Genomic DNA, 17953 nt, shown 5'->3' on the forward strand with positions numbered 1-17953 from the left:
CACGCTTGCTATTTTTTAATATAAAAATTATATATACTCATTTTAAAAGGTTGAGATATAAAAATATACAAAATAGTGGCTTTAACCTTTCCTCTTCAAGCGGAGGCACAAATGTCAACCTCATGAAAGGTCACAATTTGTGACCCAGCCCATGGTCATGGAGTTGGGTTCTTAGGACACTTTCGGAATTTGCTCTGAAGGAAAACCCTTGGCACACACAGGCCTTCTTTTTTGTTCACCGTCTCACGAAACACATACTCATTCACCACTTCTTCGTAACCTGTGTCCGTAAAGAGCCGAGCCAGGAATTCTGTAAGGCAAGCAGATCAACAATGCTCAAGGCCTCGATACTACTACATTTGCTCTGCAGTGGTAAAGAGGGGGTGCTCACTGGGATATTTCATGCTATAATTTCTAGATGGTTTTGTTTTGGAAAGTAACATTCCTACTTGTCATCTTACACTCAGATAGAAAACCTTAACTAAATAACTGGTCCAGAAAAGTTGAAGGAAAACCTGGAGTCCACCTTGCCCTATTATTGTGAGTCCTCAAATACAAAAGTCCAAGTGAAAAGAAACAAAATTCCAAACTGGCTAGATTTATACCAAGTTTTCACGTGTCAGTATGTTTGTATCAAGTACTTCATCTAGCCTAACATGATGGCGGAAAATCTGTGACCAGACTGGGGAAAACCGTCACTTTTTGGTGATACACCCTCAGGAAAATTGAACCCAAGTAATACATCACTATTGTCTAAAATCAAATAGAATGGCTACATAGTAAAAATAAGACTCTTAGAGCATTACTCTGAAGAATGTGTTCTGAAGCACTCTGTAGACCTCAATGTGTCTTCTCAGTTATTTACAATTGGTTTACTCAGATTTCATGAAATCAGAAACATTAAAACAAATTTTTAATTTTCACCTGACATTTTTAACTTCGCAGTCATAAAGGTAATCACTCATTTTTTAAAAATTTTAAGGCCACTCATTTTTTATTTCATTTTAAACACAAAAGAATATTTCATTGCAAGATGTACAAATGTTTAAGACCCCTTTATAGCAAACTTGTTTACTTAAAACCTTTATAGAGAAAAGTGTCTTGCCTTTGTGACCTGGGAAGGTAACCTCCAGGCATTATACAGTCCTACTTGTACACATGTTATTTTTTTAAGTTTATTTACCTTTTTCTTTTCAAAAAAGTAATCTCTACACCCAATGTGGGGCTCAAACTCACAACCTTGAGATCAAGAGCTGCATGCTCCTCCGACTGAGCCAGCCTTGTTTTATTCGTGCCTGAACAAAGTGAAGATCCTGATTTGCCCTCCCCCTTTTCCAGCACAGTTCCTGGTAGGTTATACATGTGGCATGTCAGAGGCTGTCCATTAACCCAGGTTCATTAACTAGATACTGTGACCAGAGGAGGCTTGAGAGCTCACCACGGTCATAGCTATGTCCCTATCATCCCTGGTGCTGGCTAAGTGGTGTGTACTGGAGACTGTTCCAGCCAGGACCTTGTGCATGTGCTACGTGTTGTTGCTCCCATTCCCACCCAGAACCACAATGATAATGCAAACAAGTAAACAGAAATAAAAGCAAATTCTATTGACCTTACCATCAGTAAAAAAATATGATCTTGTTCCATCTTGTCTAGCATAAAAGTTTTCCCCAAGTTTGCTGCCAGCTTTAAACCTGAGCATGGCATGATCATACAGCCCATAGTCACGAAACAAGACACTTTTGCCTGGTTTCAATACCTATGAAACAAAAGCAGGTAGCACTTAACACGTTGACGGCTCAAATAAAACTACTCAAAACAAAACCTGATTGATTCAGGTATTAAAATAACTTACATCTGTGATAATTATGAAAGAAACCAGACTGAACCACCCAAAGCATGAAGGAAAAAGATCCTCCTTAATCAAAGGTATAGCAACACCTGCATGGCCCCACATATTCATGGGATACCTCCTGAGCCCTTACAAGGTCCAGGGTCATACAATTAAATGTTAATGATATTAAAAGAAATAGTGTTGGCTCCTTTAAAGCATGTTCTCCCAACATTTTTAGCCATCTCCTAGTATAGGATCCTGGATTAAATTGTCCCTTTAAAAAAATGTTATTTTTATCTTCTTAATGATTCTGGCTGGCTTCATTCTGAGTGTCAACATGGGGTTCACTGTGCTACAACTATGCATACCTTACCCACCATACTAATGATAGCTAATAGCACTCTGTAGTTTCTCAGATAGGAGGGAGGAAGGATGGAGTGATTGCCTCATGTGAGATGAGGAAATTGACATCAGGTAAAAATAAGTGTGATTTCTCCACAATTCACACATCAGCTAGTATGTGTGGGACTCAAGACTCACATTTGGATCAAAGGCAGCATATTATAGAATCAGAGACATCTGTTAGCCCTGGACCTGGATGAGGTGTTATTCCAATTCCATTCACACTACTAACAAGACAGAGAGGGGAGGGGGTAACAGTATTCTTCCCATGTGCTGCATTTTTTGATAGGAGATCCTCAGACCAGTGCAGTAGTGTAGGGACGGGGATCAGTGACAGGCCCAGCTAGGAAGCCCTCACTTAAAGCCTTTCAGAGATGTGTCACAGAATGGGTGTCTCAAAAACTGGGAGGTGGATCAGCAGGGTGTGGGTATAATTGCCTCTATCTTGCAAAGCAAATAGCATATGCTTTTCAGAATGAATAGAAAGTGGTACGTACTGACATTTGCTTTTTATTTTATTTTTTTTAAAGATTTTATTTATTTATTCATAGAGACAGAGAGAGAGAGAGAGAGAGAGAGAGAGGCAGAGACACAGGCAGAGGGAGAAGCAGGCTCCATGCAGAGAGCCCGACGTGGGACTCGATCCAGGATCTCCAGGATCACGCCCTGGGCTGCAGGCGGCGCTAAACGCTGTGCCACCGGGGCTGCCCGACATTTGCTTTTTATATGAGATTCTTTCAAACCGCATTAACACTACCAAATATGAGTGGACTTTAAAGGGGGGCACTAATTTTATTAAATCTTATTCTGATTCATCACATCAGTAAGATGATTTTTAAGACACGACATAACTATTATAATAGGTTTCTGACGCAGTTTGACCTTTCTCTTCTGAAGAGAGTATGAAAGATTGTCCCTAATACTTCCAAGTGTGCTGCAGATTTCCTCATTTAGTAAATTCTTTTTTTTTTTTTCATTTAGTAAATTCTTATCAACACGAGCATGCATTTTAAACTTGTCTGTAAAGAGCCTCTTGGATATATACACCTACCTTAGCTTAGTCTGAAATGCTAAGTTTTAAAAAAATGTGAATGATTGCAAGGGAAATTCTGAAAAAATTAGTTTATATAAAAAAAGACTTATTCTTAATCTAGAAGGAAGGAAGGGCTACTTGGGACTGTGGAAAGAAACACTCAGGAATTTGGAAATCTTGATTCATATCCCAGTTCTTCCATAACTAGTTGAATGACCTTGAGCAAATTACATCCCTGTGTCTTCTTGTCCATAAAATAGTAAGTCTGATACTAATGCCTTCTTTGATCTTGATACTGTACTCTCACCATCATGTTCTTTCATTCTCTAACTCTGAGAAGTAGGGTAGGTAAGGCTCGGAGTAGAGGTGACTTGCCTGAGGTTTCCAGGCAAGCTGTTGGCATTGGAATACAAATACCCAGTCCTCTGATGACAAGTTTTGTCTATTTTTACTTCATCATTCTATTCCAAAAATGAGGGAATTCAACTTTAAGGCTGTCTTTCATTTTACACTTAGGTAGTTTAAATCCTATAGTAATTACATCTACCTTACAACAGCTTATTACTGTGGTTGTTTGTGCAAAGCCTCAGAGCTGCCCAAAGGGTGTCTTACTATTATCAGAGGCTGAGAGATAGCTAGCTACTCCTCTGGTAATTTCCTGATGAAGCACGTGATTTGAAATTAATGAGCCAGTCACTATGTGACTATGTATGATGGCAGAGAGATGCAATCCACTAAAAACTCATTCCGGATCAGCATAAAAAAGATTTCTATTAGGGGGTAAAAATAGAAAGCATTGCTGAAATGGAATTTATTACTAAAGAAAGGTTATAATGGGGGCCAAGTGTGGACTGAGACAGCTCAACCCCAAAAAATATACATAGCATTTTATTATTAAAATGTAGATAGTATATTCTACATTTCCATTTAAATCAAGAATAGGCATATCCTCCATCAATACTGAGCTTTGTCAGACTTCTTAATTTTGTTAATCTAACAGTGTCTCATTGGGGTTTTATTTTACATTTTCTGGGTTACTGAGGTTATCTTTTCATATGTGTGTTCTCTTCAATAAAACAACTATTCATGTTTGCCATTCTTCTGTTAATTTGCTTATCTTTCTTAGATGGGAATTCCTCACATATTCTGGATACTAATCTTTCGTTGTATAAACTTTAAGTTACTTTCTCCAAGTTGTTTTTAAAATTCCTTTGTATTATATGGTCTTGAAGACAGCAGCTCCTACTCTTATGATCATCTTTATGCTTAGAATGCTTTGGGTCTTGAGAAACTTTTCCCCAGTCAGAGGTTACAAAGATTTTTTTCTTTTATTTTCTTCTGAAAGACTTAAATTTGTCTTTTCCATTTAAGTCTTGATCCGAGAACAATTTTTATATAGGATGTGAGGACAATTTCGCTTTCTCCTGCAAAGACACCCAGTGGTCCCAGCAGTACTCACTCAACAATCCTTTTCCCAGTGATCTTCATCATCACCTCCATCATACAGCAAATTTCTATTTATGCATAGGTTTAGTTTTTAAGCTATCACATTCGTTATTTCTGTCCCTCTGTCAATACCATTCTGTCTTAATTACTGCAGCAGTAGTTAGTCCTTATATCTGGTAGAGTATAAATTTTTCCCATCTCATTCTTCTTCAGGAGTGTTTTGACCCTTTTTTCTTTCATGTAAACTTAGAACCAGCTTGTTAAACTGCTCAGGAAAAAAAAAAACCCTACCAAAAAACTCCACATCAAACAAAAAAACAAATAAAATGTGTAATATTAAATGGAAAAGTAAAATTGTACAATGCATGTTACTCTTTTATAGGTGTATAGCTAAGTGACATTTTAAGTACATTACATTCATCTTATAGTTTTGTCATCTTTTAATATTTTCTAATTAGACAATGGTCTGCAAATAGTTTTCTCTTATCTTTTTCCCTTCTTTTTGAGCTGATTAGGACCTCCAGAGTAATTCTGAAAAGAAGTACTGATAGTAGGCACTCTCATCCCCATAAAGTTCTAGATACTTCTTGTTCTGTCCCTGTCTCCTACTTCTCTCCCATTCCTGAAACTCCTCATCAGTACAATCACTAGTATCCATCTCTTCTGAATGTTCCTTTCAGATTCCTGTGCTAACAAACTGTCCCCTGAGGACTCTGTTTTCCCTGCAACCTCTCAAGTCAGGGCTGTGTTCTCTTTACTGACCCTTGTACCATTGGGCTTGGAGATGAGGTTAGTGTCCTCTATGCTTCTCACGCTACTTTCTCCTGTATTCTCTTTCCTCCCTAAAACCCCTGGCATCCGATGATGTGTCATCACATCATTTCATCTTATCCCTTAATGTTATTGTCATCTATTAGTTCCAGGGTCATTTCCCTGTTTCATGAGTGAATATAACTTCTGGTTTTTAATCCTATCCTCAATACTACTCATTAGTTTTGAGCAATTTCAATATATGCAGATTATCCTTCCAAATATGCTGGCTTCTTAATGACTTGAGCTTCTCTCTTCCAAGACCCTGTCCTCCACCCTCTAAACCACTTACTCCCATAGTAATATCCTCAAGTCTTGTCAACACCAAAAAGTGTAATACCTCTGGTCTCTCATTTTATACTAGTCACCCTGGTCATCCCCCTCAACCATCTTTCCAGCTTCTTCTGTAGTTCTCCATCTTTATTCATCCTTTGCCCTCACCTGGATTTTCAAATCAGGTGATCCTACCATCTCTTCCCTGATGCCCTCTCTTCCCTCTTCACCCAGCTTCAGGTCCATGCCCATTTGTGGGTACATGCTACCTTCTCATCTGCTTAGATACCATGGGCAGGGAATGGGGAAGGAAGGAGGAAAAAACCTTACAAAACCTCATAAGCAGAGAGCTGAAACCAAGATGGCAATATCTGAATTCCTTAAGATACTAAGTGAGAATAATTACTAACAGGTTTCTAGGTCTTGAAATTTCCACCTTACTACTTAAAAAACATTTAAAACTCTATTTTTTCAACTTGCTGAATGTTCTTCTCTCCCTTCATAAAGCAGACTGACTGAAACCCCTGACTCACTGAACAGGTGAGACTTACAGGCTGTTTAGATTGTATGCCCTCGCATTTTAATGGCTCCCGGGTGAGCTGCTGTGTTGGTTCCCAAACTTACTTATGCCAGCTGTACTTAGATTTAAAATTATATAGGAATACATAAACAATGCAATATGCAAATAATGAGCATTCTTATTTTCTATGAAAAGTACATTCAATACTTTTGGAAAGACTGATTTAAAAAAAGCACTAAACAAACCGCTATTTAATTAGCTGCGGGAGAATCAAGGCTAAATATGAGTAAAAATATAAAAACTCTGCCCTTAGGCAGCCCAGGTGGCTCAGCGGTTTAGCGCCTGCCTTCAGCCCAGGGCGTGATCCTGGAGACCTGGGATCGGGTCCCACATCGGGCTCCCTGCATGGAGCCTGCTTCTACCTCTGCCTGTGTCTCTGCCTCTCTCTGTCTCTCATGAATAAATAAAATCTTAAAACAAAAAAACAACTCTGCCCTCACGTTACTTTCCACTTGTTTTTAAGTCTTCGATCCACTACAAAATTGTTTATTTATTTGAGAGAGAGCACATGAACACGAGTAGGGGGAGGGGGCAGAGGGAGAAACAGACTCCCCACTGAGCGGAGAGCTTGATGCAGGGCTAGATGCCAGGATCATGACCTGACCTGACGGCAGATACTGAACTGAATGAGCCACCCAGGCACCCTTTGCTCTAATTTTAAAGAAACCAAATGCTGTGCTCGCTTTGGCAGCACATATACTAAAATTGGAATGATACAGAGAAGATTAGCATGGCCCCTGCGCATGGATGACATGCAAATTCGTGAAGTGCTCCATATTTTTTGAGAAGGACAATCATCATATGGTTTCACTCATACGAGAAATATAAGAAATAGTGAAAGGGATTATAAGGGAAAGGAGGGAAAATGAGTGAGAAAAATTAGAGGGCGACAAAACATGAGAGACTCCTAACTCTGAGAAACGAACAAAGGGTAGTGACGGGGAGGTGGGTGGGAGAGATGGGGTAACTGGGTGATAGGCACTGAGGGCACTTGATGGGATGAGCATTGGGTGCTCATCAAATGAGCATTGGGTGTTCATTAAACAAAATGTTTAAGGTGAATGTACCTTTTTTGATTTCTTGATTAGTTGATTTTTAAATGAATAACACTGTTGCCGTAGATATAAGAGAAATTCCACTATAGTTTACAAAATAGCCTCATTCGTGATCTCATCTATATCTCTCAGTAACTGAGAGACATCCCCATTTTACAGCCAAGGAAACTGATGCCCAAGGAAGGTGAGGTGATTTGTCTTTCTTGAATCACACGACTTAAGAGTGTCCCTTTACTTCCCCAATGCTACAGTAGCCTCGTAATGGCCAGAGCTGTTTGGGTTCTCCTCAGTCTAGTAACCATGATGATAGTAAAAATGGCTGACTTTTAAAGAACACTTACCATGTTCTAGGCAATGTGCTCAACACTTTATACATATCTCATCTATTTCATACAATCTAGTAGCTCAGTATTCTTTAAGTAATGAAACTGAGGCTCAGGGAGGTAAAGGAATTATTTAAACAGGGAAGCCAGGTTTTGTCTCTAGGCACTCTGGCGCTGGATGGTTCTTGACCACTGAACCATATCCTCCCTTCACTTTAGAGCAGGGCATATCTGCATGTTATTACACACAGAGAGCCGAAATAATTGCAAAATCATCCTTGTTCCAAGGCTGGCCAAGATCTGAAGAGCAGTGATGGCTACCAGACAAATCAGAATTTAGGGTCAATGTTTGATGTAGAAGAATATCTTTCCATACCCAACTACATGTTCTATACTTAGTGAGAATGAGGAGACTCTGACTCCAGACATGAGCCTCAGAAGGGAGGTAAGCAAAAAGATCAGGATGTCCAACCTCTAGGCTCCAAATCACTAACCTGGTAAATATTTTGTAAGACAAGGTGCATCTTATCAGGGTGAACAGCAGAGAGTACAAATATCAACATGACAACATCCACAGATTCTGGGGGCACATGTTCCAGAAGGTCATCTTTGGTTAGATCACACTGGAACACCTTGCATCTTTCTGAGTCATATAAAGGATTTTGCTAGAAGAGAAAAAAAAGTTTTAATGCAACATCCATGTTGACACACATAGAAAAATAAAGCATCAAAAGGAGACCCAAAGGAAGAAAAATAAAAGATCCTATTTCCACTTGTGCACTGCTGCACAAAAATTAAAATCACTTTGATACTGGGTAAAACTGAGTGATACACCATTTGCACACTAAAGCATGTAATATTCAATATTGCTATGAGGATCAATATTTCGTTTTAACAAATTATCTTTAACTGAGGAGAGACACAAGCTGTCACATTCAAAACTTAGCATTCTAGAAGCATGTATCTCTAAAGGGACGAAAAGTCAAAACTGACCTGTGCTTCCTTAATCCTTTGATTCACCCACTATATGCCTAAATCCTCTGAGAAGTCCTTCCAAATCCACTCATGGAGATGTTCCCACAGTTCTTCAGGGCATAGCTTCCCTTGAGGCAGCCTGACTTTTCTTTTTCTTTCTTTTTTTTTACCACAACTTTGTGGATGGTGGTTTAAAAGCATTACAAGAAAAGATAATATATAAAAGTATCATAAAAAAAGAGTAAGTATAAGGTGTTACAAGAGCATAATAAAAACCCATTAAATGGGCAGCCCCTGTGGCGCAGCGGTTTAGCGCCGCCTGCAGCCTGGGGTGTGATCCTGGAGGCCCGGGATCGGAGGCTCCCTGCATGGAGCCTGCCTCTCTCTCTCTGTGTGTCTCTATGAATAAATAAAAATCTTAAAAAAAAAAACACATTAAATTTTTCTCTTTAGTGTGAATGACGACTTGAATAAACAGATACGAAGGTACTGGATGGGAAGATTCGATATTGAAAAGATACCAATTTGTATCTATAATTCCACTTTTTTTTTTTTACAGATTTCATTTATTCATTCATTCATTCGCGACACAGAGATAGAGAGAGGCAGAGACATAGGCAGAGGGAGAAGAAGGCTCCATGCAGGGAGCCCGATGTGGAACTCAATCCTAGGACTCCAGGATCACGCCATGGGCTGAAGGCAGACGCTTAACTGCTGAGCCACCCAGACTTCCCTATAATTCCACTTCTAAATCCAATGCACTCTCAACAGAATCCTAATGGATTTCTAGAAACTTGACAAGGCAAATTTAATTCATCTGGAAGCAAATCTTTAGGAATAGCCAATTTTTAAATTGAAGAACAATGAAGGGGGATTTACATGACTGACATCAAAACATTTTACAAAATGTAATACTAAAGCAATGAGGTCTGAAGGGGGACAAATAAATGAGGCAGAACAGACAGACCCACGTATACAGAGGAATTTAGTACTGCGTATGACAAAAAAACAGGTAACAAAGATGACAAGTATATATAAAAAGTAGATAATAAAAGTAACAATTATCAGGGAAAAAAAAAGGAATTTCTTATTCAATTTACTGTGTTTGAACAACTAGTTCTACACTGTTAGAGACTGGTTACCCAGATGAATTAAAGGTCTTCCGGTTTCAGTTCAAAGATGTATAGAAGTATAAAAATGTAGCTCCCATCCTATAGTAAGAAAAAAGATGGATAGATAGCAAAGTAATGACGTTTTTGTGAGTCCATCACAGAACAGAGCCCAAAGAACCACCAGTCATCCTGAAATATGGAGACAGACAATGGCCTTCTGGGAGAGACAGGACCTAAGCATTTGCTTACTGAGGCAGAAGCCTCCAGACTAGTAAAACTAGAAATTTGATAAAACTGCTGGAGACTGAGTGGGGGCTAAAGTAACAGGGGCATTCCCACCCATTTGTAGGGGTCTCCTCCAGGAGCACCAGGGGGTTCTCACACAGAGGATGGTGCTCCATCTGATGCAACGTGATACTACTATTAAAAAAACTTCCAGGGATGCCTGGGTGGCTCAGTTAGTAGAGAGTCTGACTCTTGATTTCGGCTCAGGTCATGATCTTCAGGGATTGTGGGATCAGTCCCACAACTGGCTCTGTGCTAAGCACAGAGTCTGCTTGTCCCTCTCCTTCCCCATCTGCCTCTGCCCACACCATCCCCTCAACACTTTCTCTCTAAAATAAATAAAATCAAAAAAATAAAAAAATAAAAAAATAAAATAAAATAAATAAAATCTTTAAAAACAACAAAGAACTTCTAATGGATGCTAAAACTGTGGAAGGCTGATGGAAAATTAGGTTTTTGGCAAAGTATCTCCCACATATTTGTTAATGGCAAAAGGTAAATATTGGTACCCCTTAGGAAGTATCTTTTAGGTAGGAATTAGGAAGTTACTACCTTAACCCAGTGACCAAATCTAAAGCTAGCATGATGTATATACTGAGGTTACCAGACGTTAATGCCTCCTGACAGGATAAAATAACAAAGATACACCATCACCTATTATAGTATTTTTTGCCAAAAATATATTTTACGTGATAGGAATCTAACTTCTACTTTACAGGAAAAACAGGAGATTAAGAAACAAGTTAACAATGATATAAAGAAACAGACCAATTCGGAACGTGGGACTGTATTACAGAAAATGGCTTGCCCTTCAAAAACTCAATGCCAATGGGGAAAAGGTCAAGGGAAAGGGCAGGAATGTTTTAGGTTAAGGAGATTTAAGGTACATTAAGAAGTTCAAGATGTAGTCCTTGACTAAATACAGGTATAAAAGATACCTGGGACTACTTGGGTAAATCTGAATCTGTACATTAGTGGATTATAGTTATTTTGTTAGATATAATTAAGTGCATTGCAGTCATACAAAGAAGCCCCTTATTTTTTGGAATATGTACGCAGACATATTTAGGAGGGAAGTGTATTGACATCTATAATTTAAAATAGTTCAGCAGAGGCACCCGAGTGGCTCAGTCAGGCATCCAACTCTTGATTTCAGCTCAGGTCATGATCTCAGGGCTGTGAGATGGAGCCCCTCATAGTGTGCTGCACTCAGCATAGAGTTTGCTTGAGATGCTCTCTCCCCCTTTCCCTCTGCCTCTCCCCCTTCTTGCATGCACCTGTGCTTTGCTCTATCTGCCCATAAATAAGTAAAATCTTAAAATAGTTCAGCAAAAAAATGTCTATAAAGCAAATGTGGCAAAATGCTGCCAATCATTAAATCTGGGTTTAAGTATATGAGTGTCATTTTGGTAATTCCTTCTACTTTTCTGAGTAAAGCTATGTTTTCTGTATGTACTATATATGCATTAAATAGGAAAAACACATCCATAGTGATCACGGCTGGTTAGCTTCAATGAGAGGACTGGAATTAGGCAAATGAGTAGAGAAGGGAGGTCAGAGAAATCTAAGAAAAAGAGCAACACAACAGAATATATGGATGGAGCACCAACCTTGACATATTCAACTGCTCTTGGAGAAAAATCACAGGCATAAGCAAAGATATTCTGATCTTCCAAAAGTGGGAATAAACAGTTCCCAACACCGCAGCCAGCTTCAAGTATAGTCAATTTTTGATCTTCAAACTAAGGAAACAGAACCCAAAGTCATAGCATGCTACATCTGCATCACAGAGAAAGCAAACTACAAGAATACATCTCAGGACAGGAGAAACAAGGTCTCTGACCCAGGGAACCGACAATAAACCCATGAATTGATAACTTAAAGCTAATACTCATATCTCATTTGTCATCCAACAGGGGCAGTTTGGTATGGTGTCAACGGTTAACAGAACAGGCTCTGGGACTAAACTGCTTGCACTCAAATCTGGATTCCTCCCCTCACTCGTGTTCTATTGCCAGACCACTTACACAGCTGTGCGCTTCACTTTTACCGGACAAGTGGGGATAATCAGGATGCCTACCTCAACAGTGTTATGATAAGGCTTAGGACACAAGGGGCCATGGTAAAGTGTTCATCATCCTTATGAATCTGAATCTCACTGAAGTCATCCAGTATGAAATTAATATTTACGACTTTCAGACGAAGAAATAGAAAATAGGGATGTCTGGGTGGCTCAGTGGTTGAGCATCTGCCTTCAGCTCAGGGTGTGATCCTGGAGTCCTGGGATTGAGTCCTGCATCGGGCTCCTTGCATGGAACTTGCTTCTCCTCCCTCTGCCTCTCTCTGTATTTACATGAGTAAATAAATAAAATCTTAAAAAAAAAGAAAGAAAGAAAAATCGAAAATGGCTCCTAAAGCTCTCTTTCCTACAGATTATATAACCCAGGAAATGCTAAACTGTGTTTGAGACCAAACAGTGTGTTTCCAGGGAACAAAGCATTCTGACAGGCTTCATAAATTCTCTACCCCACTGGAATGCAAGAAACACTCCTCTTCACATTTTAAATGAAAAACAACTCAAATAAGGTGCAATATTAGTTTACCTCTCTACAGGATCTGAGATCCTCAAACTCTCGGGTGGTCCAGTGTCTATCTTTGAAGAAGTTAGTACTATTTCTTTTGTAAAAAAGGTCCCAGTTCTTCTGAGCCTCTTTTTCCAGTTTCTGCTGCTTAAAATCGGACACCAAAGCTTGATCTCTTTTCAATTTCTCCTCTTCTTCAGAGCTGAGAATCCTTGCCTGCAGCCCTTTTCTTTGCAAAGAAGCCATCTCCTCAACTGACAGGCATTACTGTTAACAGTGCTGAGGACTCTCCATCCCTGAGGAACCCGAGGACTCCAAGCTGATATTGCAGACATACAGAGGCAGGGTTTTTTCGGATGCAGTTTCTCAAGATTGGATTAATCCTGATTGGATTTCTCAGGCAGCACTGAGCCCTTGTGCAGGAGAAAGGAGATTCCGTTAGTGGCTTTAGAACAGTTTTTAAGACGCTGGGTTGGTGGTTCTAGAACATTTCTGTCACCAAACAGTTCAGACGCTGACTCGACACAACCTGGCCCACTACACAAGAGGTCGGTCACAAAGACCAAGACGCAGTCCCTACCTTCAGACAGACGGCCAGGACTCTCACGCACCGAACCACAAGTCAACTATTATAAACCGCTTTGCTTTTTAAAAAAGGACAGGCCCAAGGACTGACGGAGGAACCTTAGGGAGAAGACGCTCATCGGTTTTCGGTGCCCGCGACGAGGGGCGACTTAAAACAACCATGAGAGCTTCCCGAGGTGGCGACAGGCGGTCAAGTGGGGTCACCGTCGCCCAAGGATCGGAGACTCGCTTTGGGGGAGGGGGGAGATTTGGAGCCAAGCCCGGCGGCCTGAGTCTCTGATCGCACTCCCAAGAAGCTGTCTCACGAACCAGTGGGGGCGTCGCTTTCCAGGGGCTGGGGCTCCGGCTCCTCCATTAACGCGTGAGGGAGAAGAGGCCAATGACGCGCGGGGCCGGAGCCGTCGGGCGGAGGGCGCTCGGGAGAAACCAGGCCGCCGCGGCCGCCAGGGCCTGCGGAGAGCCGGCCACGCTGGCTACCGGGCCCGTGTTCACCTAGTTCGCCGCGCTCTCGGGCTCACCGTCGTCGGTTCTTACATTCGCCTGATCGGGGAGGGCCGGACGCCCTCGGCCCTCAGCCCGGCTGGGGGAGCCGCCACGCGGGGACAAACCCGCCTCAGGCACCTCACCCGGCGGAACCCTCAGCCATGGCGCCGCCCCCGCCACTTCCGCCTCGGACGCAGAGGTCCCGCCCCGCCGCCGGAAGTCGCGCGGCCCTGCTTCCGCGCAGGCCTCCCCCGCCCGGCCCGCCCCGCCGCCAAGGAGTGGACCTGCTTCCGGCCCCGGGTGGGCGCCGGCTGGGCTCGCCGCGCGCCGCGGAGCGCGGCCCAGGGAGCGTCGGTCCCCCGGACGCTGGCGCCGGAAGCTCGGGCCGCGGCTGCGCGGGGAGAGCGCCGGTGCGGGCGCGGGGCTCGGCGAGGGCCATGAACGGGACCGCGAACCCGCTGCTGGACCGCGAGGAGCACTGCCTGCGGCTCGGGGAGAGCTTCGAGAAGCGGCCGCGGGCCTCTTTCCACACCATTCGCTGTAAGCCGGCGCTCCCCTGCGTCCCTTTCGGCCGCTGCCCCGCCTTTGCCAGCCCGACCCCTCCCTCGGCCCCCGGCCCCCGGCCCCCGGCCCCCGGCCCCCGAAGCCCTGGAAGCCCTGGAAGCCCCTGCCCACGTCAGCTCCCTTCTCTTCCCCTCGATCCTCCGGGACCTCAGTCCCCCCGCCCCCACCCCTCCTTTTTCCCAGCTCGCTTCCAAACCAAACCCTCCGTCACCCCCAACTATATTCTTGTGCCTTGTGATCCCAGATACTTCTTCCGAAGGTGGTCGGCCCCCTTGCTTTTTCGTCCGCCCACTCGGCCCTTCCTTATGCGAAACTGACCCCCCCTCTTTATTACGGAAAGACCGTGACCTCACGTCGGCCTCCAGGTCGCCTGTGGGCCATCCCCCTTTCCCAGGGCCCCGCCAGGGTCCTCCACGGTTAAAGGGCCCTTCCCGTCTGCTCGCGAGCCTCGTCGCCTCCCTCCCCTTCCATCCCCTTCTTCCCTGCCCTCCTCAGCCTTCTTGCCTCGTCCGTCTTTGTTCGGGCCACCCCGAGCCTGCGCTCCATCTCCTGGGCAGCCCGAGAATCCGCGTCCCCCGTGCGTTCCGTCAGCGTCTTCCCCCCTCTAGCTTTGCGTGCCTCGTCGGACCCTGCTGTCTTTTGAGGTCACCCATCCTACCCACACTTAAACCCCGTACCAAGCCCCATGTGGGCGACGAATAAAATTAGCATTGGTGAGCCTGGAGTAAGTTAAAGCTTGGTGAGCTATGTTTGGAAGCCGAGGAGGAGGCCTAAAGACCAGCCAAGTAGTCATTATGCTGGACCTTCCTTTTCTGCGTGATTACAGACTCTGTGGAGGGAGGGCACGTCCACTCCAGGCCCTGCGTGAAGTTTCGGCTGTTAGGAATGGGCTGACTGGAGCATCCCTCTGTGATTCACAAGCTCCTGGTTTCCCGTCTTGGTAGTGCTCGTGCTGGTTAAGACTTGTTTTTGTCGAAGGAGCTAATAAAAGTGACTCAACACATTGGAAGAGGGCGTGTTGGGAGAATGAAGTTCCATCTTTCCGTGGTCACTTGCCTTCCCATTACCGTGTCTCCTGCTGACAGCAGATCGGCTTTCTCAGAGGGTAGATGTGGGTGGGGAATGTGACAGGAGCATCATTTCCTGAGCAGTTTCCTTAGTTGATGGTTTAATAGGGTGAAGGGCAGTGCGGAATTTGAGAGGCTTCACATAAGCACCTGGCCTGCAGCTTGAGACCAGTGTATGTCAAAATGGAGAAAAATGACTATTCATGTTGTACTTTGGCAGCAGTTGAGAGATGTGGGCAGGATTAACCTTTGGAGGTGCAGTTCAGCCATCTGCTCTGTACTTTTACAAGAGTGTTTTTATTTTTGTTAAAGCTATAGAAGTTGAGTGTGGCAAATTCTGATTTTGAGTTTCTTTGCAAAATGAAATCAGTTTATGTGGTACTGTGGCCTTCCATGTTTCATACTGGGCTTAACAATCAGAGAATCTTTCAAAAATGCTGTGTTTGCTTTTGATCCTGTACGCAACAACCCTAATAAAACACCTTATGGATAATGGGGCGTTAATTTTCATCTGTCACTTGGGAGAAGGGAGTATCTTTGCTTAATAAAATGGTATATGAATTCTAGCTTTTTTTCTTCAAAATGATCCAGTGGGGATGGGAGGAAAATATGTGGGAGGTATAGATGAAACAAAATTGTACCTAAATTGGTAATTATTGAAGCTGGGTGACAGGACACCGAGGCTCATATTGTACTATTCTTTGCTTTTGTATATGTGGAATTTTCCACAATGAAATAGGTTTTTTTTTTAATTCTAAATTTGTATTTTGCATTTATCTGGAGTGACAAAAAAAATTAATGTTTAAATAAGAATGCCCAGGAGGCTTAGTATAAGTAATTTGGTGGATAAATGCTCTTTTGCTTTTCCCTTTAGATGACTTTAAGCCAGCATCTATAGATACTTCATGCGAAGGAGAGCTTCAGGTTGGCAAAGGAGATGAAGTCACAATTACACTGCCACATATCCCTGTAAGTTTATGCACTGTGGAATCACAGTGAATCCTCATATTCTTTTATTGCGATTTGAATTTCCTACTATTTACAAACTTCTAGATTTCTAAAGTTCCAACATAAGGAAAAAAGGAATTTTGGGGGTGGGGTAGGGTGGAATTCATGCTTCCCAAGTGCTTGAGTAAAAATGATTCTTTGCCATTTTCCCCAATCTCCCTTTTCCCCCCATTTGCTACAAAGTAGACCAGGTTCCTATCTGGATACATAGCCCCTCTTTTAGATTGGCATAGCTTTTTCCCCCCCCCTGAAGAGAAAAGCCCTAGATGCCATGTTGGTTTATAGCAACAACAGTTTAGGAGTGTGGCACAGGCAAGCCAGGAGTTAAGGCAGGCAGGAGCAGGATTGATAATTTTTCGTATATCTGGCAAAAGGCAAAGTGCAGGCTGAAAGTTTTAAGCAAGAACCAGAAAATCAGAGCATTCAGCTAATGTAGGGGTGAGGAACTCAGTTAAAAGCTAAATTGAGGGCAGCCACGGTGGCGCAGCGGTTTAGCGCCGCCTGCAGCCCAGGGCGTGATCCTGGAGACCCTGGATCGAGTCCCATGTCAGGCTCTCTGTATGATGCCTGCTTCTCCCTCTGCCTGTGTCTCTGCCTCTCTCTGTCTCTATGAATAAATAAATAAAATCTTTAAAAAAAAAAAAAAAGCTAAATTGAGAACTCTTCTTGCAGAGATATTTTTTTTTGAAGCTTTGCTCAAGGCAGCACTGGAATCACAAACCCTGAAGTATCAGATACTCTTAATGAACGTGTGTCGTTGCATGTCACAGCATAAGGTCTTGGTAACCAGTGATAGAATGAAAAGGCTCTGGATAAGAAGCTTTGCGCTGAGGAACAATTACTTGTCTGCCAGCTCCAACTGCTATTTCATTATTTGTTGCCTTTGGCAGGTTACATCATCTCCCTTCGGATCTTCATTTGCCAAATGGAAAATAAAGGGGTTAGATAAATGGTCTCTAAGGTCCCTTCCAACTCTTAAGTTTTTACCCTATGAATTGGGAGTTAAAGAGCCAAGCAGTTTTTTATTCTATACAGGGGATTAAATCCCATATTTGTCATGTATTATACGTTAAATATTAATCGAGCACCTACTATGTGGTGGTCCATTACTAAGCACTGAGAATACAATCTTAACACAAGTACATTTCTTGGCCCTGGGGAGCTTATAGCCTGGAACTAAAGAAATATAAAAAACCATTTATTTTACCAAATCAGGGAAAGCTTCTCTAAGGAAGTGACCTTTGAGCAGATATGAAGAGTAAGTAACTGAACGAGAAGGGACAGGATATTGTGGGCAGAAGCCTTGTTAAAGGTGTGCAAAAAAGAGCTTGAGGACCTGAGAGGCCAGCCACCTTTTGTTCTGAATTCCACAGAGCCGAGGGCTGAGTGGTCTAGGGTGAGGCAGAAGGGCCAGGTGTGTGGTTTAAAGATTTTATTGTTTGGTCTCAGAGGAACAGGGTAGCAGTTGAAGGGCTTAGGCAGTTGAGTGGCATGATGTACTTACTCTGAGCCAAGCAGAATAACCAGCTGCCCTTGGAG

General features: G+C 42.8%; 2 protein-coding genes, 1 long non-coding RNA gene and 1 other non-coding gene across 13 annotated transcripts in view; 3 read left to right on the forward strand and 1 right to left on the reverse strand.

Moving 5' to 3' along the window:
- The window catches only part of LOC144293930 (uncharacterized), a 31205-nt gene extending 18749 nt beyond the window's left edge, over positions 1 to 12456 (forward strand). Inside the window, exon 3 of the long non-coding RNA XR_013361284.1 lies at positions 12042 to 12456. This is a non-coding gene — a long non-coding RNA (uncharacterized LOC144293930). The remainder of the gene's footprint in view (positions 1 to 12041) is intronic.
- METTL6 (methyltransferase 6, tRNA N3-cytidine) lies at positions 1 to 14588 on the reverse strand. 9 transcript variants are annotated; one of them, XM_077865283.1, is made up of 6 exons: positions 14571 to 14588; positions 12729 to 13120; positions 11736 to 11867; positions 8248 to 8418; positions 1615 to 1756; positions 1 to 310 (listed from the first exon to the last, which is right to left on the reverse strand). In XM_077865283.1, the coding sequence occupies exons 2-6, from the start codon at positions 12951 to 12953 to the stop codon at positions 156 to 158; spliced, it is 825 nt and encodes a 274-aa protein (XP_077721409.1). In that variant the 5' UTR covers positions 12954 to 13120; positions 14571 to 14588; the 3' UTR covers positions 1 to 155. The 9 variants fall into 9 exon arrangements, with proteins under 9 accessions (XP_077721409.1, XP_077721408.1, XP_077721407.1 ...); XM_077865282.1 differs by having other exon boundaries at positions 14551 to 14571; XM_077865281.1 differs by lacking the exon at positions 14571 to 14588 and adding an exon at positions 13827 to 13976.
- On the forward strand, positions 7051 to 7157 carry LOC144294428 (U6 spliceosomal RNA). The gene has a single exon (XR_013361808.1). It is a non-coding gene; the product is annotated as a U6 spliceosomal RNA (small nuclear RNA).
- EAF1 (ELL associated factor 1) overlaps positions 14091 to 17953 on the forward strand; it is a 14325-nt gene continuing 10462 nt past the window's right edge. Inside the window, exons 1-2 of one of the 2 annotated variants that reach the window (XM_077865275.1) lie at positions 14091 to 14315; positions 16281 to 16375. In XM_077865275.1, coding sequence (XP_077721401.1) covers positions 14213 to 14315; positions 16281 to 16375 — 198 coding nt within the window. In that variant the 5' untranslated portion in view covers positions 14091 to 14212. Of the gene's footprint in view, positions 14316 to 15621; positions 15662 to 16280; positions 16376 to 17953 lie in introns of those variants that run through there. The other variant, XM_077865276.1, reaches the window with a different exon arrangement.

Source organism: Canis aureus, chromosome 22 (genome assembly GCF_053574225.1).
Source record: "Canis aureus isolate CA01 chromosome 22, VMU_Caureus_v.1.0, whole genome shotgun sequence".
Lineage (NCBI taxonomy): Eukaryota > Metazoa > Chordata > Mammalia > Carnivora > Canidae > Canis > Canis aureus.